Source organism: Protopterus annectens, chromosome 10.part0 (assembly GCF_019279795.1).
Source record: "Protopterus annectens isolate FY-2018-M chromosome 10.part0, PAN1.0, whole genome shotgun sequence".
Taxonomy (NCBI): Eukaryota; Metazoa; Chordata; order Ceratodontiformes; family Protopteridae; genus Protopterus; species Protopterus annectens.
Window position 1 is genome coordinate 637,516,362 of NC_056744.1, and position 18,389 is coordinate 637,534,750.

General features: G+C 43.0%; 1 protein-coding gene across 1 annotated transcript in view; it reads right to left on the minus strand.

The window, feature by feature from the left end:
* The window catches only part of NDC1 (NDC1 transmembrane nucleoporin), a 2,145,343-nt gene that overhangs the window by 57,148 nt on the left and 2,069,806 nt on the right, over window positions 1–18,389 (minus strand). Inside the window, exon 17 of the mRNA XM_044085460.1 lies at window positions 477–637. Within this exon, the coding sequence (XP_043941395.1) occupies window positions 477–637 (161 nt within the window). The remainder of the gene's footprint in view (window positions 1–476; window positions 638–18,389) is intronic.

Here is an 18,389-nt window from a genome sequence, read left to right on the forward strand (position 1 = left end):
ATAAATATCCACTTTTTCTCACAAAACAATGACCGTAGATTATATGACTATATTAAGTGTGTGTTTGCAAGGAGCAAGACAGACATTGCATCAGCTTTGCATAAATGCCATTTTACAGTCTGCTTTGTAGAAATTTGTGTGTTCTAAATCCATTCTCTACCTTACACACACAGCTTACAGGGACACACACTGGCTCATTTGCAACTGAACAGGATGATGCCATTTTCAGAAAAATGGAAAAACAAACCATATTTACTGATTTCCCCTTACATACACCTTTGTACACAACCATGAAACTGCAGCAGATAGTCTGACAAGACCTAGACTCAGTAAAGCCACAATAATTAACATTTATTGTTTCTTAAAACCATTGCCTAAAATATTTTTTAGTAGTTGCTCCATGAACTGACCAAACAGGTGTCAAACACATCTATAACTCTACATCTAACAACATGCAATTTTAAAAAGGATCTTACTTTAGATGTTCTCCAAATGCAGTTGTTATCCTGTAAATTGCAGTTCTCAGGGAAGACCGAAGAGCAAATCTCAATGTTTTGAATGACATATCAGTTAAACTTTCTGAAGGCCTGACCGGTTTGCTTGAGACATGAGGTAGTTTGAAATGCTTGTCCACTGCCTAAATTGGGCATAAAAATAAAAATAAAATTGTGATATCCATTAAGGAACCAGTAAAACAAAACACACAGTCGGCTTTCAGAACTGTAAATAAATAATATTCTCACCTAGAGATGAACCTTAATGTGATCCCAGACATTTTACCATATCAGCTCTAACATTAACCCTGTCCATTTCATTGGATGAAATGGTGGTAAGGATGGTAGACTTTTCAGACAACAAAAAGTAGCAAAACCCCTGCAACAACTTCTTACCAGAATGAGTACTCACCACAGTTACTTATTTACTAGATTCTGCTTACTAGCTAAAGTCCACCGAGACAGAAGCCCTATGAAGAGACATCTCAAAAGAAAGACTATAAAGAAATGCATATGTAATACAATACAGTGTCGTTGGCTCAGCAAGTAGCACATCTGCCAACTGTGCTAGGAAAATGAGGAAAAAAGAAGTTATGCACTCACCATAACATTCCATGTGAGTTGTTCATCTCGCCTTCATTCTTACAGATGGGTTCGGAGCTAATCCTCGGCTCCGAGTCTGCCTACTACAAAGCTCAAGGTCTTCAGACAGCTCAAGGCCAAGTCCCTACCCCATGATGCACACCGAGTTACCTCAGAGCTTGTTTTCCGCCTTTAATACCACATGCCATTCTGTCACTTTTTTAGGTAAAAAAACATAGAAAGACAAAGCAACCATGATAAAACTAGTATATCTCAGTCCTCGAAAAAAACTTGGAGTGGGGGTAGGAGGGTGGGAAGTAAGAATGAAGGTGAGATGAACAACTCACATGGAACGTTATGGTGAGGACATAACTTCTTTATGTGAAGTTGTTCTATCTCACCGTTCATTCTTAAAGATGGGTAGGGTCCCAAGCACCATATTTCTCAGATGGCTCACGGGAGTATGTTTTTCAGGATAGCAGAACCAAAGGAGGCCCTGTCCCTGGAGGCCCTATTGACTTTTTAATGAGTGATAAAAGTATGAGGCTTTGACCAAGTGGCTGCTGCACAAATATTGTCTATAGGTAGTCTAGCAGGAAAAAGCAGATGATGTGGATACAGCTCTGGTAGAATGAGCCTTAATTTTGTGTTGTAGAGGTAAATCAGCAGCTGAGTAAGTGAAAGTGATGCAATCAGACAGCCACTTAGATAATGTTGTTTTGCCACAGGCATACCTTTCCTAGAATCTGAAAAGGAAACAAAAAGTTGTTCTGAGCTTCTGAATTCTTTGGTTCTATCCAGGTAAAATCTGAGCTGTCTGTGAACATCATGCTTGTGCAGCATATACTCTAAATTGTTGGCGTGTTTAGGGAAAAACACTGTTAAATCTATAATCTGGTTAAGGTTAGCTTCAGTACAAACTTTAGGTAAAAATGAAGGATTTGTTCGCAGTGAAACTGTCAGCACGTAAAACCAAATACGGAGGTTTTATGGACAAGACGTGTAGTTCCGATACTCTTCGGGCAGACGTGATGGCTACTAAAAAGATAGTTCTCCAAGACAAAAATTTCAATTCACATGAGGAAGCTGGCTCGAAAGTTGGGAGAATAATGCGCAAGAGCATAAAATTTAGGTTCCAGGGGCTATAAGGGGATTTAACTGCTGGTCAAAGGTGGAAGGTGCCTTTGAGAAAGGCTTTGGATAGCTTGTGTGACATTATGTTAAATCCTTCAATACCAAGATGAAAATTAGAGATGGCGGCAAGCTGAACCAGAACTGTAGCTGCCGCCGCTCCTTTGTTGAAAAGCATAGTCAAAAATTCTAGCACAGAGGAAATAAGGGCTTGGTAAGGATCAATGTTATTCTGAGAAGTCCATATGGAAAATCTCCATTTGCTAAGGTACAACTTCCTAGTAGAGGATTTATGAGAAGATATTAAAATATGCTGCGTTTCATTTGAGAGGTTATGGAACCTGGCTATGTTGGAAATTGGAGCAGCCAAGCTGCCAATTTTAGGGACTGAAGGGAGGAAGAGCCCCCGACGAATGCATCAGGTGGTCTGGAACTGGGTCCAGAATCCAAGGCTCTACCAACAGATGAAGTCGAAGGAAGGGGAACCAAATCTGACGAGGCCAATGAGGGGCTATTAGAATGATGGTCCTTCCCAGGGCTTTTGCTTTCTGTAGTACTTTGGGTATTAGGGGAATTGGTGGGAATGTATAGAGGAGACCTGGAGGCCAATTGTGTACGAGTTTGTCCCTTGGGGAATCTCCCGGAGGGGGAATCAGGGCAAAGTAGCTTGTCACTGCAATTTGTGTTCATGGGGGATGCAAAAAGATCGCAGCAAGGCTGGCCCCATCTGTGGAATATTTATTCCGCTATATCTTTTTTGAGGGACCACTTGTGAGGCAACAAAATTGTCCTGCAAAGTTTGTCTGCAATCACGTTGGATTTCCCCGGGATGTGCATTGCTATCAGAAATTGCTGGGTGGATGTAGCCCACTGCCATACTCTTAGGGCATCTCGACAAAGGGAATAGGACTTGGGTCCTCCTTGTTTGTTCAAGTACCAGACTGACATGTCCGTCTGAATCACAATTGTCCCCAGAGGGAGAGAGTCCCGAAAGTACTGCAACACCAAGAGTACCGCTGTCATCTCCAGGACATTGATATGCAGATGTGTCTCTTGTTCGGTCCATGTGCCTTGGGTTGTTCTTCACTGAAAATGCCCCCCCCCCCCCAGCCGATCAGGGAAGCGTCAGTGGTCACTGTGGCCGATGGTGAAGGTAGGATAAAAAGACGACCTATCATTACTTAAAGAGAGGTCAACCACCACCAAAAATCCTTTTTGAATGTGTTTGTTAGAATAATGACATGAGACATTGGGAGCTCTTAAGACCATTGCGTGAACAGCAGCCATTGTAGAATCCACATGTGCAAGCAACCCAACGGAATCGCTATTATCGCAGCTGCTGTCATCCCTAACAACTTTAGCACTTCTGATGCTGGAACCTTGTCTATGGATATGATATTCTGAATTTGGTGACGAAGTACTAATATCCTTTCTAATGGAAGTTTTAAAAAGTAGTAGTGGTGGTGTCCAATTCTGCTCCGATAAAAAAAAAAAGAAGTTATGTACTCACCATAACGTTCCATCTGAGTAGTTATACTTCATTTTTCTGCAAGCTGTGGGTATTCGGATCCATATCGGATCCGAGCTGGCAACTTTACAAGCATCAGCTCCAAGCTCCTCCCCCTTACCCATAACCCATCACCATCTCCTGCCTTCCCTCAGATCGAGTTTGCCGCAACTCAAACCAATCAGCAACTCAACTTAGCATAAACCATACATGAAAATCTCATGAGAAGGTTCGGGGGAAGGAAGGTGGGAAGGTTGCAGAAAAATGAAGTATAACTACTCAGATGGAACATTATGGTGAGTACATAACTTCTTTATCTGATGTACTTAACTTTATTTTATCTGCAACCTGTGGGACAGAGTCCCCAGCTACTCAAACTCCTGGGAGGCCCTCATGGAAGGATATTCCTGAGCACCGCAGAGCAGAAGGATGCTCTCCCTCTGCAGATCAAATCCAACTTATGAGAAATTAAGGTATGTGACTTTGCCCAAGTTGTTGCCGCACAAATGTCGTCCAATGAGACCCTAGACCAAAAGGCAGCAGAAGTCGCCATAGATTTGGTAGAATGAGCTTTAACAGGACCAGGTGGAGACAAACCTTTGTCTTTCTAAATGTGCAAAATGCATAGTGTAATCCCATCTAGCTAAGGGAACCTTGGAGATGGCTTTACCCAAAAAGGGCTTAGAAAAAGACACAAATAACTGGTCAGACTTACGGAAGGGCTTTGTTGTGTGTAAATAAAAGCAAAGTTGTCTATGAACATCTAGCAAATGCAGTTTATATTCACCCTTATTCTGAAAAGTTGGAAGGAAAACAGGCAGGTTAATTGTTTGATTAATATTTGATTCAGATGCCACTTTTGGTAAGAAAGAAGGGTTTGTACGAAGAGAAACCCTGTCCTTATGGAAGATCAAGTAAGGGGGCATGGCAGACAAAGCCTGAAGCTCAGAAACCCTTCTAGCTGACGTAATGGCCACTAGGAAGGCTGCCTTCCAGGATAAGAACTTCAAATCTATTGATGCTGAAGGTTCAAAGTGGGGAGCAACTAAAGCCTGGAGAACAAAGGTAAGGTCCCAAGGAGGAACAGAGTCCTTAATTGGAGGACACAAAAGAAAGGTGCCTTTAAGAAAAGCCTTACACAGTCTAGAAGAGGGCAGGGTATTCATATTTTTGCCAACGTGGAAATTCGAAATACCTGCCAGTTGCACCTTCACAGTGGAGGAACTAGCCCCTTGCTGACAAATGCTGGCTAAGAAATCCAACACTGCAGAGACAGGGGCTGTAAAAGGATCCAGGTTTCTCTGAGAAGCCCAAAAAGAGAATAATTTCCATTTACTGCAGTAAATCTTCCTAGTGGAAGCCTTATGAGACCCCACCAGAACAGTTTTCACTGAAGACGAAAGACTGGGAGTCCTGGCAATCAAGAGAACTGGAGCAACCAAGCTGTCAGCTTGAGGCTGTCCAGGTTGGGCGGACAGGTGCCTGACGGATGAGAAATAAGATCCGGGCAGGGATCCAGAATCTAAGGAGGAGCTAGAACATGAGACCAGAGGAAGGGAACTACACTTGGCGAGGCCAGAACGGGGCAATGAGGATCACTTTGCAGCCCAGTTGACAAGCTTTCTGAAGAAACTTCGGAATAAGTGGTAAAGGGGGATAAGCTTACAGTAACCCAGGAGGCCAAGCATTGACCAGAGCATCTCTGGGGGGATCCCCTGATGAGGGAATCAGAGTGAATAACTTGTTGCACTTTGCGTTGGAAGGAGATGCGAAGAGATTGCAGCAAGGCTGTCCCCACGCAAGGAATATCTCTCCCGCTATCAACTGTTTCAGATACCACTCGTATGGCATTAGAACAGTCCGACTCAATCTGTCTGCTAAAATGTTGGAGCATCCTGGGATGTGCGTTGCAATCAGAAACCAACTGGTGGGGATCGCCCACTCCCACACTCTCATGGCCTCGCGACACAGAGGGTAAGATCTGGTTCCTCCCTGTTTGTTGATGTACCAGACAACCGACACGTTGTCTGACTGAATTGGAAATGGTCCCTGGAGGAAGAAAGTACAGTTGTGTACCTACCATAAATGTAGATGTTCGAGTGTATTCACTGTTGCAGTCATTACAATTGGGTTATCCTGCTGGCAGGCTACCCGCAGTTGGCCTGAATTCCAAAGTCAAGGTCCGGCGTTGGTTGATATCGCCTCCTCCCTGGCGACAGTGCGCCAGGGGTATAAAAGATGCAGCCGACACCATTTTCTTCAGTTTTTCTTGCCCCAGATGTCAGGTGCCCCTAAAATGGTAGGCTACATTATGCCAATAAGCATGCATGCACAAAAAACAACTTTTCCTTCATCTACAAGCAAATACACCACATAGGTTGTACAGAATAGAGAAGTACAGATAAGTCCCAGCAAAGGAAAAAGGGGATGGTAGGAGGGTAACCTGGACTGCATCAGTGAATACACTCGAACATCTACATTTATGGTAGGTACACAACTGTACTATGTTCATCGTGTTTCACTGTTGCAGTCATTACAATTGGGTTGAATCCCAAAGCTAAGGTTGGGAGGCTGGTGCTAAATAGGATTAGGAGAGGCTATTAGGCCCTGCAGAACTGCAGTGGCAAATCCTGCCCTGGATTTAGAGTAGAGAGGTAAGTGATAGTGCTTTGTAAAAGTAAGCACTGAACTCCAAGTTGCAGCCTCTAAGATGTCTTTGGTTGGTACTCCTCTGAGGAAGGCTGCTGAAGTGGCTGCTGCTCTGGTTGAATGTGGCCTAATGCCCTTAGGCACTGATTTGCCATGCTGTGAATAGCAGAAACGAATGCGTGGCCTTTCCACTTTGAAATAGTCTGCTTCGAGATAGGCTTTCCTTGTGATCCTGCAGCATACGCCACTAGAAGTTGTTCAGTCTTTCTGAAAGCTTTGGTTCTGTCCAAGTAGAAGCGTAGCTGCCTGTGAATGTCCAAGGAATGTAGAATTCTCTCACCCTTATTCTGTGGATTTGGATAAAAGGTAGGCAAATGAATTGTTTGGTTAAGAGCCACACTGGACACTACCTTAGGCATAAATGTAGGGTTTGTCCACAGAGAAACCCTGTCAGGATGGAAAATGATAAAAGGTTCCACAGCCATGAGTGCCTGTAACTCTGAGACTCGTCTAGTAGAGGTTATTGCTAGGAGTAGAGCTGTTTTCCAGGATAGGAATTTTATATCAGCTGCAGAGGCTGGTTCAAACGGAGGCAGTGTGAGTTTTTCCAAGACATAGTTGAGGTCCCATGCAGGTATTGGTGCTCTCCTTGGAGGTCTTATGTTTTTGGCCCCTCTGAGGTACTGCCTTAGTAATGGATGAGAAAAAATAGGTGGTTCTGTATTGTAATGAGCTGAAATGGCAGAGGCATGATTTTTAATTGATGAGAAGAAAAGGCCTTTATCAAGCATCTCAGTTAAGTATTGCAAAATCTGAGGAATATTTGGAACAATCATGTCAAAACCCTGTGCCTGGTTCCAAGCACAGAATCTCTTCCATTTTTTCTGCAAAAGATTTTCTGGTGCTAGGCCTCCTGGCCTCCAAAATAACATCCATCACTGCTTTAGAGAGAGGTATGCCTTGACTGGCTACATTATCCACCATGCTGCCACGTTTAAGGTCCTGAATTGGCTGTGCAGTATCTGACTGTCTTGTTGGGTCAATAAGTGAGGAATTTGAGGTAATGTCCAAGCTGGGCATTGAGACAAGCTCTTTAGGATTGGGTACCAGTGCTGGCGGGGCCAGTCTGGGGCAATCAGTATCATTTTTGATTTCTCTTGTCTGACCTTGAGGAGTACCTTGGGGAGGAGAGGCAGATGAGGAAAGGCATATACTGTTAGGTCTTTCCAGCTGAAAGACAGAGCATCCACGTTCCATGCTTGCTTGTGATAAGTCCTTGTGCAGAATTTTTGTAGTTGGTAGTTGTGAAGGGAGGCAAATAGGTCTATGTCCGGGCATCCCCAGTTCCTTGTTATCATGCTGAAGACTCTTGGATCCAATTTCCACTCGTGGGGATCCATTAGGTTTCTGCTTAGTTCGTCTGCCAGAGTATTTGTCCTTCCTGGCAGGAATTGTGCTTGCAGATGTACTTGGTAAGTCAATACTGTGTCCCAAAAGTTCATGGTTAGCCTACAGAGGGGGTAGGAATGTGTGCCTCCCTGGCTGTTTATGTACCACATGACTGTAGTATTGTCAGTCCTTATCAGTAGTTGTCCTGGATGAAGTAGATCCTTGAAGGCTGTCAGGGCGTTCTGAACAGTTAGCATCTCTTTTTGATTGATATGTAGATGCATCTGACTTGTGGACCATGTGCCCTGAATACATCTTCCTGCCGTATGGGCCCCCCCAGGCATAATCTGATGCATCTGTTGTCAATGTCTGCCTGGCTGCGGGTAAGGTGAATGGCTGTCCCATGTTGTGGTGACAGGCTTTTGCCCACCATCGAAACTCCTGTTGCAGGCAGGGAATGAGGGTAATTATTGTTTCCAGGCTGTGGCAATGTTGAGTCCAAACACTTTTTAGATACCACTGAAGTTTCCTCATATGCAGTCTTGCATATGGAATTAGCAGAATGCAGGATGCCATGAAGCCCAACACCTGCAGAATTTTTCTTGCAGATAAATGGGTCTTTGTTGCCAACATTTTGAAATAAGTAGTCAGTTGTCTGTGTTTGTCTGGCGTGAGATAAGCCATCTGGGAAGTTGTATTTAAGCTTGCACCCAGGAATATTATCTCTTGAGGGGGAACGAGTTTTGATTTCTTTTTGTTTACTGTGTACCCTAGACCTGTTAGTAATTTTTTTACAAACGCCAGATGCTGTAGTAGAATGTCCTTGTTCTCTGCTTGAATAAGGCAGTCGTCCAAGTAAGGATATATTTGTATTCCTCTTTGTCTGCAAAATGCAATCACTGGTGCCAGGCATTTTGTGAAGAACCTGGGCGCAGTAGATAAGCCAAAGGGCAGTGCAGAGAATTGGTAGTGCATTGAGCCAGCTATAAATCTGAGGTATCTTCTGCATGATTGCCTGACTGGGACATGCAGGTATGCCTATTTTAGGTCTAAAGTCACAAGCCAAGCCCTCTTGCCCAAAATGGGCAGAAGCTGCTGCAGAGTTAACATTTTGAATTTTGGAATATCCAGGAATGTGTTTAGGATAGACAGGTCCAGTATTGGTCTCCAGGCTTTGTCCTTTCTGGGCACCAAGAATAGCCTTGAGTAGAATCCTAGTCCCTGCTCTTGCTGTGGTACTAGCTGAATAGCTCTCATGTCCATGAGGGATGAAACGTGTTTTTGTGTCTCTGCCCATTGATTGCGTGGCAGGTCTAGCATACCGTTTGGCTTTGGCAGGGTGTGAAAGTGGAACCTGTAGCCTTGTTATACAATAATTAGAACCCATTTGTCCTGGGTGTTTATGTGCCAATTTTGTGAAAAAAGTGCTAGTTTCCCCCCCAAAGGGGCTGCCAGAAGATAAGTGTTTGGTGCTGGCAGGGGAAAGTCATTGACACTGTTTCCTGTATGGCTGTGATTTTTCCCTCTCCGCTTTTGGAGGTAGAAGCACCCCATTGTTTAGGCCTGTATGAGCCTTGGGACTGTGATCTGCCTCTGGAGCATCTGTATCTGCCTCTCTATGGCCTGTCTGACACTGGGAAGGACCAACGTTTTGTAGGCCAGTTCCTGCTAAATCTGGGAGGCTGTACCTGCACGAAATCCTTGACTGTTTGCATAGATTTAGCTTTGCCCTCCATTTTCTTCAACACCTCTTCTGCTTTAACACCAAAGTATCATGCTGTAATGGAGCATCTAATAGTTTTGCTTTAACATGATCAGGCAGATTCTGTTCTTTTAACCGAGCATGCCTCTTAATGACAGAACCTGTAACAGCGGCCCTGCAGGAGGCCTCTAGAGAATCAAAACCACACTGCAAAGTATGCTTTCCCACTTGTTCAGCTGCATGCAATAAATCCTGCATTTCTTTGTTTTCTGCACATTCTGAATTTAACATTTTCCGTTTAAGCAGTGACATAAGATATTGCTGATATTTAAGCATATGAAATTGGCAATTTAAAGCTCTTACAGCCAAGGTAGCAGAAGTATAAATCTTTTCCCCCCATCTGTCCAGGGCCCTAGAATCCCTATCATAGGGGATAGGTTTTTTGCAGTGGAAGCCTTGACCCCTTTGGGACCCTGAGAGAGAGTTTCTGGGTCAGCAGCAGGGTTTTTATAAAGAAATGTATGCGAATCAAGAACCCTGTAGTATCTGTCTGGCTTAACAGGAGCTGGTGGTAAAGAGTCTGGAGACAGACTGGACTCTGAAAATATATCATCTACAATGTCTACAACAGGTGGGATAGCAAGGGGCCTGTGCTGAGGTAACAAAGGGAAGTCTCTGAGCCTTTTCTTGGATTCTGAGTAATCTTGGCTCTCCCAGTGGAAATGCTCCCTCATAGTATGCAGTGTCTCCCCAAAAGAATAATCCTCAGGAGGAGAGGCTGAAGGGATAGATTCTTCAGAATCCTCATAGGGAGGAAGAGCATAGTCCTGTTCAGAAGAGGAATCAGAGGAAATGGAAACCTGATTTGAAGATTCATATTCTATCTCTTGCCTAGGCCTCTTATCAGGAGGGGGATGGGAAAGTACAGTTTTGTACCTACCATAAATGTAGATGTTCGAGTGTTCACCCTGCTGCAGTCATCACACTTGGGTTATCCTGTCGTCAGGCGGTCCAGCAGTCGGCTGGATTTCCAAAGTCTTGGTCCGACGTCGGTTGCTGTCGCTTCATCCCTGACGTCAGTGTGCCAGGGGTACATATATTGCAACAGACGCCATTTTCTTCAGTTTTTCTTGCCCCAGATGTCAGGTGCCCCCAAAAGGGTGATCAGAATTAGTACCAAATGGTGTGAACACTGTACAAACACAAAATCCCTTCAGCTATAAGCAAATACATCAGTAAGGCATAGCAGAGATTTAGCCAGTAGATCAGAGGGGATGGAGGGAGGGTAACCTGGACTGCAGCAGGGTGAACACTCGAACATCTACATTTATGGTAGGTACAAAACTGTACTATGTTCATTGTGTTACCCTGCTGCAGTCATCACACTTGGGTAGAATCCCAAAGCTAAGGTGGGGGGGGAGGTATCATAGAGGGTTAGTGGAGGCAATGAGGCCCTGCAGAACTGCAGTGGCGAAGCCCGCCGTGGACTTATAAAGAGGTAAGTGATAGTGTTTGGTGAAGGTGTGTACAGAACTCCAAGTTGCAGCTTCTAAAATTTCCTTGGTAGGAACCCCCCTTAGAAAGGCTGTAGAGGTAGCTGTTGCCCTGGTAGAGTGGGATCTAATGGTAGGAGGAACTGGTTTCCCATGATGGGCATAACAGAACCGTATGCAATGGCCTATCCATTTAGAAATGGTTTGCTTGGATATAGGCCTCCCTTGATTAGCTGTAGCATAGGATATAAAGAGCTGGTCAGTTTTTCTGAAACCAGCACTCGATAGCAACAGATAAAAGTGTATTTATTAGGATTGTAATAACAACCTAATATTGGTGCACAAACCGGTTTGTGCACCAATATTAGGTTGTTATTACAATCCTAATAAATACACTTTTATCTGTTGCTATCGAGTGCTGGTCTCCTTTTTGTTTGCATGATTTATCGTGGTTTGGACCGAGCACCAACAGTCCCACGTGCGTGCCTTGTTGGGTCAGTTTTTCTGAAAGCCTTAGTTTTATCCAGGTAGTAACGAAGCTGTCTGTGAATGTCCAAGGAATGCAGGAGTCTCTCACCTTTGCTCTGTGGATTGGGGAAGAAAGTGGGTAGGTGGATGGTTTGATTAAAAGCTACACTGGAAACCACCTTAGGCATAAAGGAAGGATTAGTTCGTAGAGACACTCTGTCTTGATGAAAAATGAGTAGCCAAATACTTCCCCGACAATAGTGCACCCAAAACAGGCACAGAAGGCTAAATCAGAAACGCTCCACTCCACAGCTAGGAACAAATCAGGTTTATTGCAAACCAGTGAGACCAAACGTGAAACGTAGAAATACTCCTCAAAGGTATAAAAACAGTACACAGTATCCACAGAAGTTAAGCGCTTTCATCTGACCCTACGCAGACTTCATCAGAACAACTGTTGTTGTACCCTGGTCGTTTAAATAAGCCCTTTTGGCGCCAAAACATCAATTCCATAGATTAATCTAATTAAATCTACCTAAATTAAAATTTTATATATATATCAACTTGGTTGATTTAATATTTTAATACATACAAAGATAATGTTAAAAATACATACACATGTATAAATGTATACACAATAAAAATATGTTAAAATGTATATATCTATAGAAAATAGGTGTATATACTCATGAAATTCCTGTGAAATACATTGTAATATTTAATTAATAACCCTACCTATGTTAGCTCTAAATAAATTCACATGTCACAGTAAAATGAGTGAATGCTGTAAATTACTCTCACTTATATAACAAAAATTAACCCATACTTAAAAAAGGCTTGATACTAATATAATCATTTAGGCCTGGGAGTCTAGTGGCATCCGTAAAAATCTGCCATTTGCTCTCCTTCTTACCCAATAATGTTTTAAAATTTCCCCCTTGTACTGTTACATCAACATGATCAATTATAGTAAATTTAAATTGATGTTTGTCACCACTATTCATAATGTGCTTATATATAGCATTTTTCCTATTTTTGGTTTTAATGGAATAAATGTGGTCATATATCCTTTGTCTCAACTGTCTCTCCGTCTTCCCAATGTAAAACGCCGGACAATAACTACAAGTAGCGATATACACCACATACTTGGTGTGACAATTTCCTGCCATACTCCTAATTACTGTACCATTAAAATTGTCCAACTTAAATCTAATTGTTTCATTTATATACCTGCACTGGTTGCAAGCTCCACATCTTTTTGTGCCCTTGATTTTTACCATGTCCAAGTGTTTTTTGGATTCCAAAATCCTTTTAAGGTTGAATCCAGTCTTGTATACAAATTTAGGCCCAATACATACCTAATGTCTGCACTAAATTGTCGTCCATGGTAATAAGATTCCAGTGTTGTCTAATAATGTTCTCAATGTTACTAACCACTGGAGAATATGTAAGGGCACATACTCTATGGGTGAACCCTTCTGTTTTCTTATTATTTGTTAGTGCAGAACCTATCTGTAAAGTATTACCCAATAGTGGTGTATAGTTCTTACCCCACTCTCTTTGTACATACCTAACTACGTCATTTAATAACCGCTCAGGATATCCACCAATATATCAATATACACCACTGAAATAAATGAAACAATTAGATTCAAGTTGGACAATTTTAATGGTACAGTAATTAGGAGTATGGCGGGAAATTGTCACACCAAGTATGTGGTGTATATCGCTACTTGTAGTTATTGTCCGGCGTTTTACATTGGGAAGACGGAGAGACAATTGAGACAAAGGATATATGACCACATTTATTCCATTAAAACCAAAAATAAGAAAAATGCTATATATAAGCATATTATGAATAGTGGTGACAAACATCAATTTAAATTTACTATAACTGATCATGTTGACGTAACAGTACAAGGGGGAAATGTTAAAACATTATTGGGTAAGAAGGAGAGCAAATGGCAGATTTTTACGGATGCCACTAGACTCCCAGGCCTAAATGATTATATTAGTATCAAGCCTTTTTTAAGTATGGGTTAATTTTTGTTATATAAGTGAGAGTAATTTACAGCATTCACTCATTTTACTGTGACATGTGAATTTATTTAGTGCTAACATAGGTAGGGTTATTAATTAAATATTACAACGTATTTCACAGGAATTTCATGAGTATATACACCTATTTTCTATAGATATATACATTTTAACATATTTTTATTGTGTATACATTTATACATGTGTATGTATTTTTAACATTATCTTTGTATGTATTAAAATATTAAATTAACCAAGTTGATATATATATAAAATTTTAATTTAGGTAGATTTAATTAGATTAATCTATGGAATTGATGTTTTGGCGCCAAAAGGGCTTATTTAAACGACCAGGGTACAACAACAGTTGTTCTGATGAAGTCTGCGTAGGGTCAGATGAAAGCGCTTAACTTCTGTGGATACTGTGTACTGTTTTTATACCTTTGAGGAGTATTTCTACGTTTCACGTTTGGTCTCACTGGTTTGCAATAAACCTGATTTGTTCCTAGCTGTGGAGTGGAGCGTTTCTGATTTAGCCTTCTGTGCCTGTATTGGGTGCACTATTGATGAAAAATGAGGAAAGGTTCCACTGCCATTAGTGCCTGAAATTCTGAGACTCTCCTAGCTGAAGTTATTGCCAGGAGCAGGGCAGTCTTCCAAGATAGAAACTGAAGGTCTGCAGAGAAAGCTGGTTCAAAGGGAGGTAACGTTAGTTTTTCCAGAACAAAGTTGAGGTCCCATGTTGGTGTAGGAGCTCTTCTAGGTGGTCTCTGACGAACTGCCTTAGCAGAGGATTTGAAAATAAAGGTGGATTCGTGACATAGTGAGCTGAAATAGCTGAAGCATGGATTTTAATTGAGGAAAAGGAAAGTCTTTTGTGCAACATCTCAGCTAAATACTGTAGAATGTGAGGCATGTGAGGTTGAGTTGTGTCTTGGCCTTTAGCTTGGTTCCAGGCACAAAACCTTTTCCATTTGTCCGAGTAAGCCTTCCTGGTGCTTGGCCTCCTGGCTTCCAGAATAACATCCAGAACTGCTTGTGAAAGAGGAGCTGGTCGGATGTTTAATAGATTTGCCATGCAGCCAGATTTAAGGTTTTGAGCTGGCTGTGTAGAATCTGTTTGTTTTGTTGCGTGAGCAAATGGGGTATTTGAGGCAATATCTATGGTGTGAGCCATATTCTTCAGTAGCGGGTACCAGTGCTGGCGTGGCCAGTCTGGGGCTATGAGAATCAGTCGTGGTTTTTCCTTTTTGACCTTCAAAAGAACCTATGTGAGAAGAGGTAATGGAGGAAAGGCATATGCTGTCAGGTTTTTCCAACTGAAGGAGAGAGCGTCCACTTTCCAAGCTTGATGGTGGAATGTCCTTGTACAAAATTTTGTCAGTTGGTAGTTTTGAGGGCTGGCAAACAGGTCTATGTGTGGAAGGCCCCATTTTTGAGTTACCATTGTAAATATTTGTGGGTCTAGTTGCCACTCGTGAGGATCTTTGATGTTTCTGCTTAGGTCGTCTGCCAATGTGTTTTTCTGTCCTGGCAGGAATTGAGCTTGTAACTGGACTTGGTAGGCCAGGGCTGTGTTCCATAAGATCATTGCTTGTCTGCAAAGAGGGTAGGAATGTGTGCCCCCTTGTTTGTTTATGTACCACATTACTGTGGTGTTGTCCGTCTTTATTGCAAGTTGTCCTGGATGTAGTAGATCCTTGAAGACTGTCAGAGCTTTCTGTACAGCTAGCATCTCTTTTTGATTTATGTGCAGTTTTCTTTGTTCTGCAGTCCATAGGCCTTGAATGCATTGACCTGCCATGTGTGCCCCCCAGGCATAGTCTGAAGCATCTGTTGTGATAGTTTGCCTGGTTGGGGGCAAGGTGAAAGGCTGACCCTTGTTGAGGTGACATGCCTGTGTCCACCATAGAAATTCCTGTTGAAGGCAGGGAATGAGAGATATCATTGTGTCCAAGCTGTGGCTGTGTTGAGACCATACGCTTTTTAGGTACCACTGTAATTTCCTCATATGCAGTTTTGCAAATGGTATTATCAGTATGCAAGATGCCATGAAGCCCAAAGCCTGCAGAATTTTTCTTGCAGTTAATTGGGTCTTTGTTGCCATTGTCTTGAAATATTGAGTCAGTTGTAGTTACTTGTCTGGTGTAAGATAAGCCTTCTGGGCCGTTGTGTCCAAGCTGGCACCCAGGAATGTCATTTTTTGTGAGGGTACTAGTTTTGACTTCTTTTCGTTTACAATGTACCCCAGACAATTTAGGAGATGCTTCACAAAAAACAGATGATGTAAGAGAATGTCTTTGCTTTCTGCTTGGATGAGGCAGTTGTCCAGGTATGGATATATTTGAATTCCTCTTTGTCTGCAGTATGCAATTACTGGTACCAGGCATTTTGTGAAAACTCTGGGCGCAGTAGATAAGCCAAGGGGCAGTGCAGAGAATTGGTAATGGGCTGAACCTGCAATGAAACGGAGGTATCTTCTGCAACTTTGTCTGATAGGGACATGCAGGTATGCCTCCTTGAGGTCCAACGTTACTAGCCATGCTTCCTTGACCAACATGGGAAGTAGCTGCTGTAGTGTTAGCATCTTGAATTTGGGAACTTGTAAGTAAGTGTTTAGAATTGAAAGGTCCAGAATTGGTCTCCAAGCATTGTCCTTTCTGGGTACTAGGAAGAGCCTTGAGTAAAATCCTTGGCCTTGCTCTCGAGTCGGTACCCGCGAATGGCTCTCATGGCAATGAGAGCTGTAATTTGTTTTTGTGCCTCTGCCCACTGATTTTGTGGCAGGTTTGGCATTCCTCTTTTCATTGGCAAGGTGTGAAAGTGGAATCTGTATCCTCGTAAAATTATGTCTAGGACCCATTTGTCCTTTGTGACCATGTGCCAGTTGTCTGCAAAAAGTGCTAGTTTCCCCCCCAAGGGGGCTGTCAAAAGAGTTTTGCTTGGCCAGTTGAGGTGCAAGTCATTGAGTTTGCCTTCTGGTGGGTTGAGACCTGTCTTCTCCTCCCTTCTGGGTTGTAGTGCCCCATTGGCGAGGTTTATACTGGGCTTGTGGTTGTCCTCTGCCCCTTGGGTGCCTGTATTTACCCCTCTGAGGCCTGTCAGTGGCTGGAAAGGACCAATTTTTGTTGGCCAGTTTCTGCTGAAGCGAGGGGGTTGAACTTGTAGGAAATCATTGACTGTTTGCATTGATTTTGCCTTATCTTCCATTTTCTTTAAAACTTCTTCTGCTTTAACTCCAAAAAGAACATCCTGCTGTAAGGGAGCATCTAGTAGTTTTGCTTTAACATGATCAGGCAGCCTTTGTTCCTTTAGCCAAGCATGCCTACGTATAACCGATCCAGTGACAGCTGCTCTGCAGGAGGCCTCCAAAGAATCAAACCCACATTGTAAGGTATGTTTGCCCACCTGCTCAGTGGCGTGCAACAAATCCTGTACTTCTTTCAATTCAGATTGTTGGGGGAGGGAGGTTATCTTTTGTTTTAACTGAGAGATTAGAAATTGCTGATACTTAAAAGCATATGAAATTGACAATTTAGTGCCCTCATAGCTAATGTGGCTGAGGTGTAAACCTTTTTCCCCCACCTGTCTAGTGCTCTGGAATCCCTCTCAGAAGGTACTGGGTTTTTAGCCATGGAAGCCTTAGCCCCCTTGGGACCCTGGGAGATAGTCTCTGGATCAACTACTGGGCTTTTGTAAAGAAATCTGTGAGAATCAGGTACTCTGTAGCATCTGTCAGGCTTAGCCAGAGCAGGAGGAAGAGAGTCTGGGTTGAAACTGGATTCTAAATAGACATCATCCACAATGTCCAAAACAGGTGAGATGGCTAGAGGTCTGTGTTGGGGGAGTAAAAGAACTCTCTGAGCCTTTTCTTGGAATCAGAGTAGTCCTGACCTTCCCAGTGAAAATGCTCCCACATAGTGTGTAAGGTTTCCCCAAAAGAGTAGTCTTCAGGAGGGGAAGCTGAGGGAATAGAGTCCTCAGCATCAGAATCTTCATAAGGAGAGAAGGAATAGTCTTGGTCCTCAGAGGAATCCGAAGAAATAGACAGTTGCTCAGAGGAAGCAGAATCTTCCTCTTGTCTAGGCCTTTTGTCAGGAGGGGGCTGTGAACCCCTGATAAGAGAAATCAAATCTTCAGCCATTTTGAGCATCTGTTTCTTAGGCATAGGGCCTTGAACAGGAGATTGAAGTGCAGTCTTTTTAGATTTAGAAGGAGTCTTCGACTTAGAAAACGTTTTGACTGTGAGAGTCGTCGGTCTGAAAACGCCTTCAGAAACCGATGGCGTTTCAGAAGCACTGACGTCCTTAGAAGGTAAATCGTCGGAAGGGCCTGAAGTAAAAGGCTGCGTCGGCCTAGTACATTCCATCAAAATATCCGTAGCGGTCTCGGGTTCCAGAACTGCGGTAGTCAGGGGCTGCGTCGGAGCCTCACTGAGAACCGGAGAACAGGGGACCGGATCAACCGAGGCCTCGGAATTTGGTTTAGGCCTGGGTTGCCGGTCCTTATCCCTGCGCTTTTTGTGCACGCCGGTAGTCGGTTGCTCCGACAGCATGTTATAGTTAAATTTTCTACCAAAATGGTGTTGTGCGAAATCAAATCGTCTTTTAATAGTACGCTTATTAATCCTAGCACAAAATCGAAAAGAAGTAACGTCGTGATCAGGGCCTAGGCAAGGTATGCAGTAAGAATGAAAATCCTTATGCGGGTATTTGCTTCCCACAAGAAATGCAATTGTTAACTTTTTCTGACATCAGACTGAGGCAAGAAAAGTTTCCCCAACGGGGTACTTAGCTTTATAGAAGACTTCGGTCTGAAATTCGAATTCGACAATCTCAGGAGTCGGCCGACCGGCACTTGCGAACTGCTTCTGCTTCGGGCACCGCGCGGCAAGAAAGACTGAAGAAAATGGCGTCGGTTGCAATATATGTACCCCT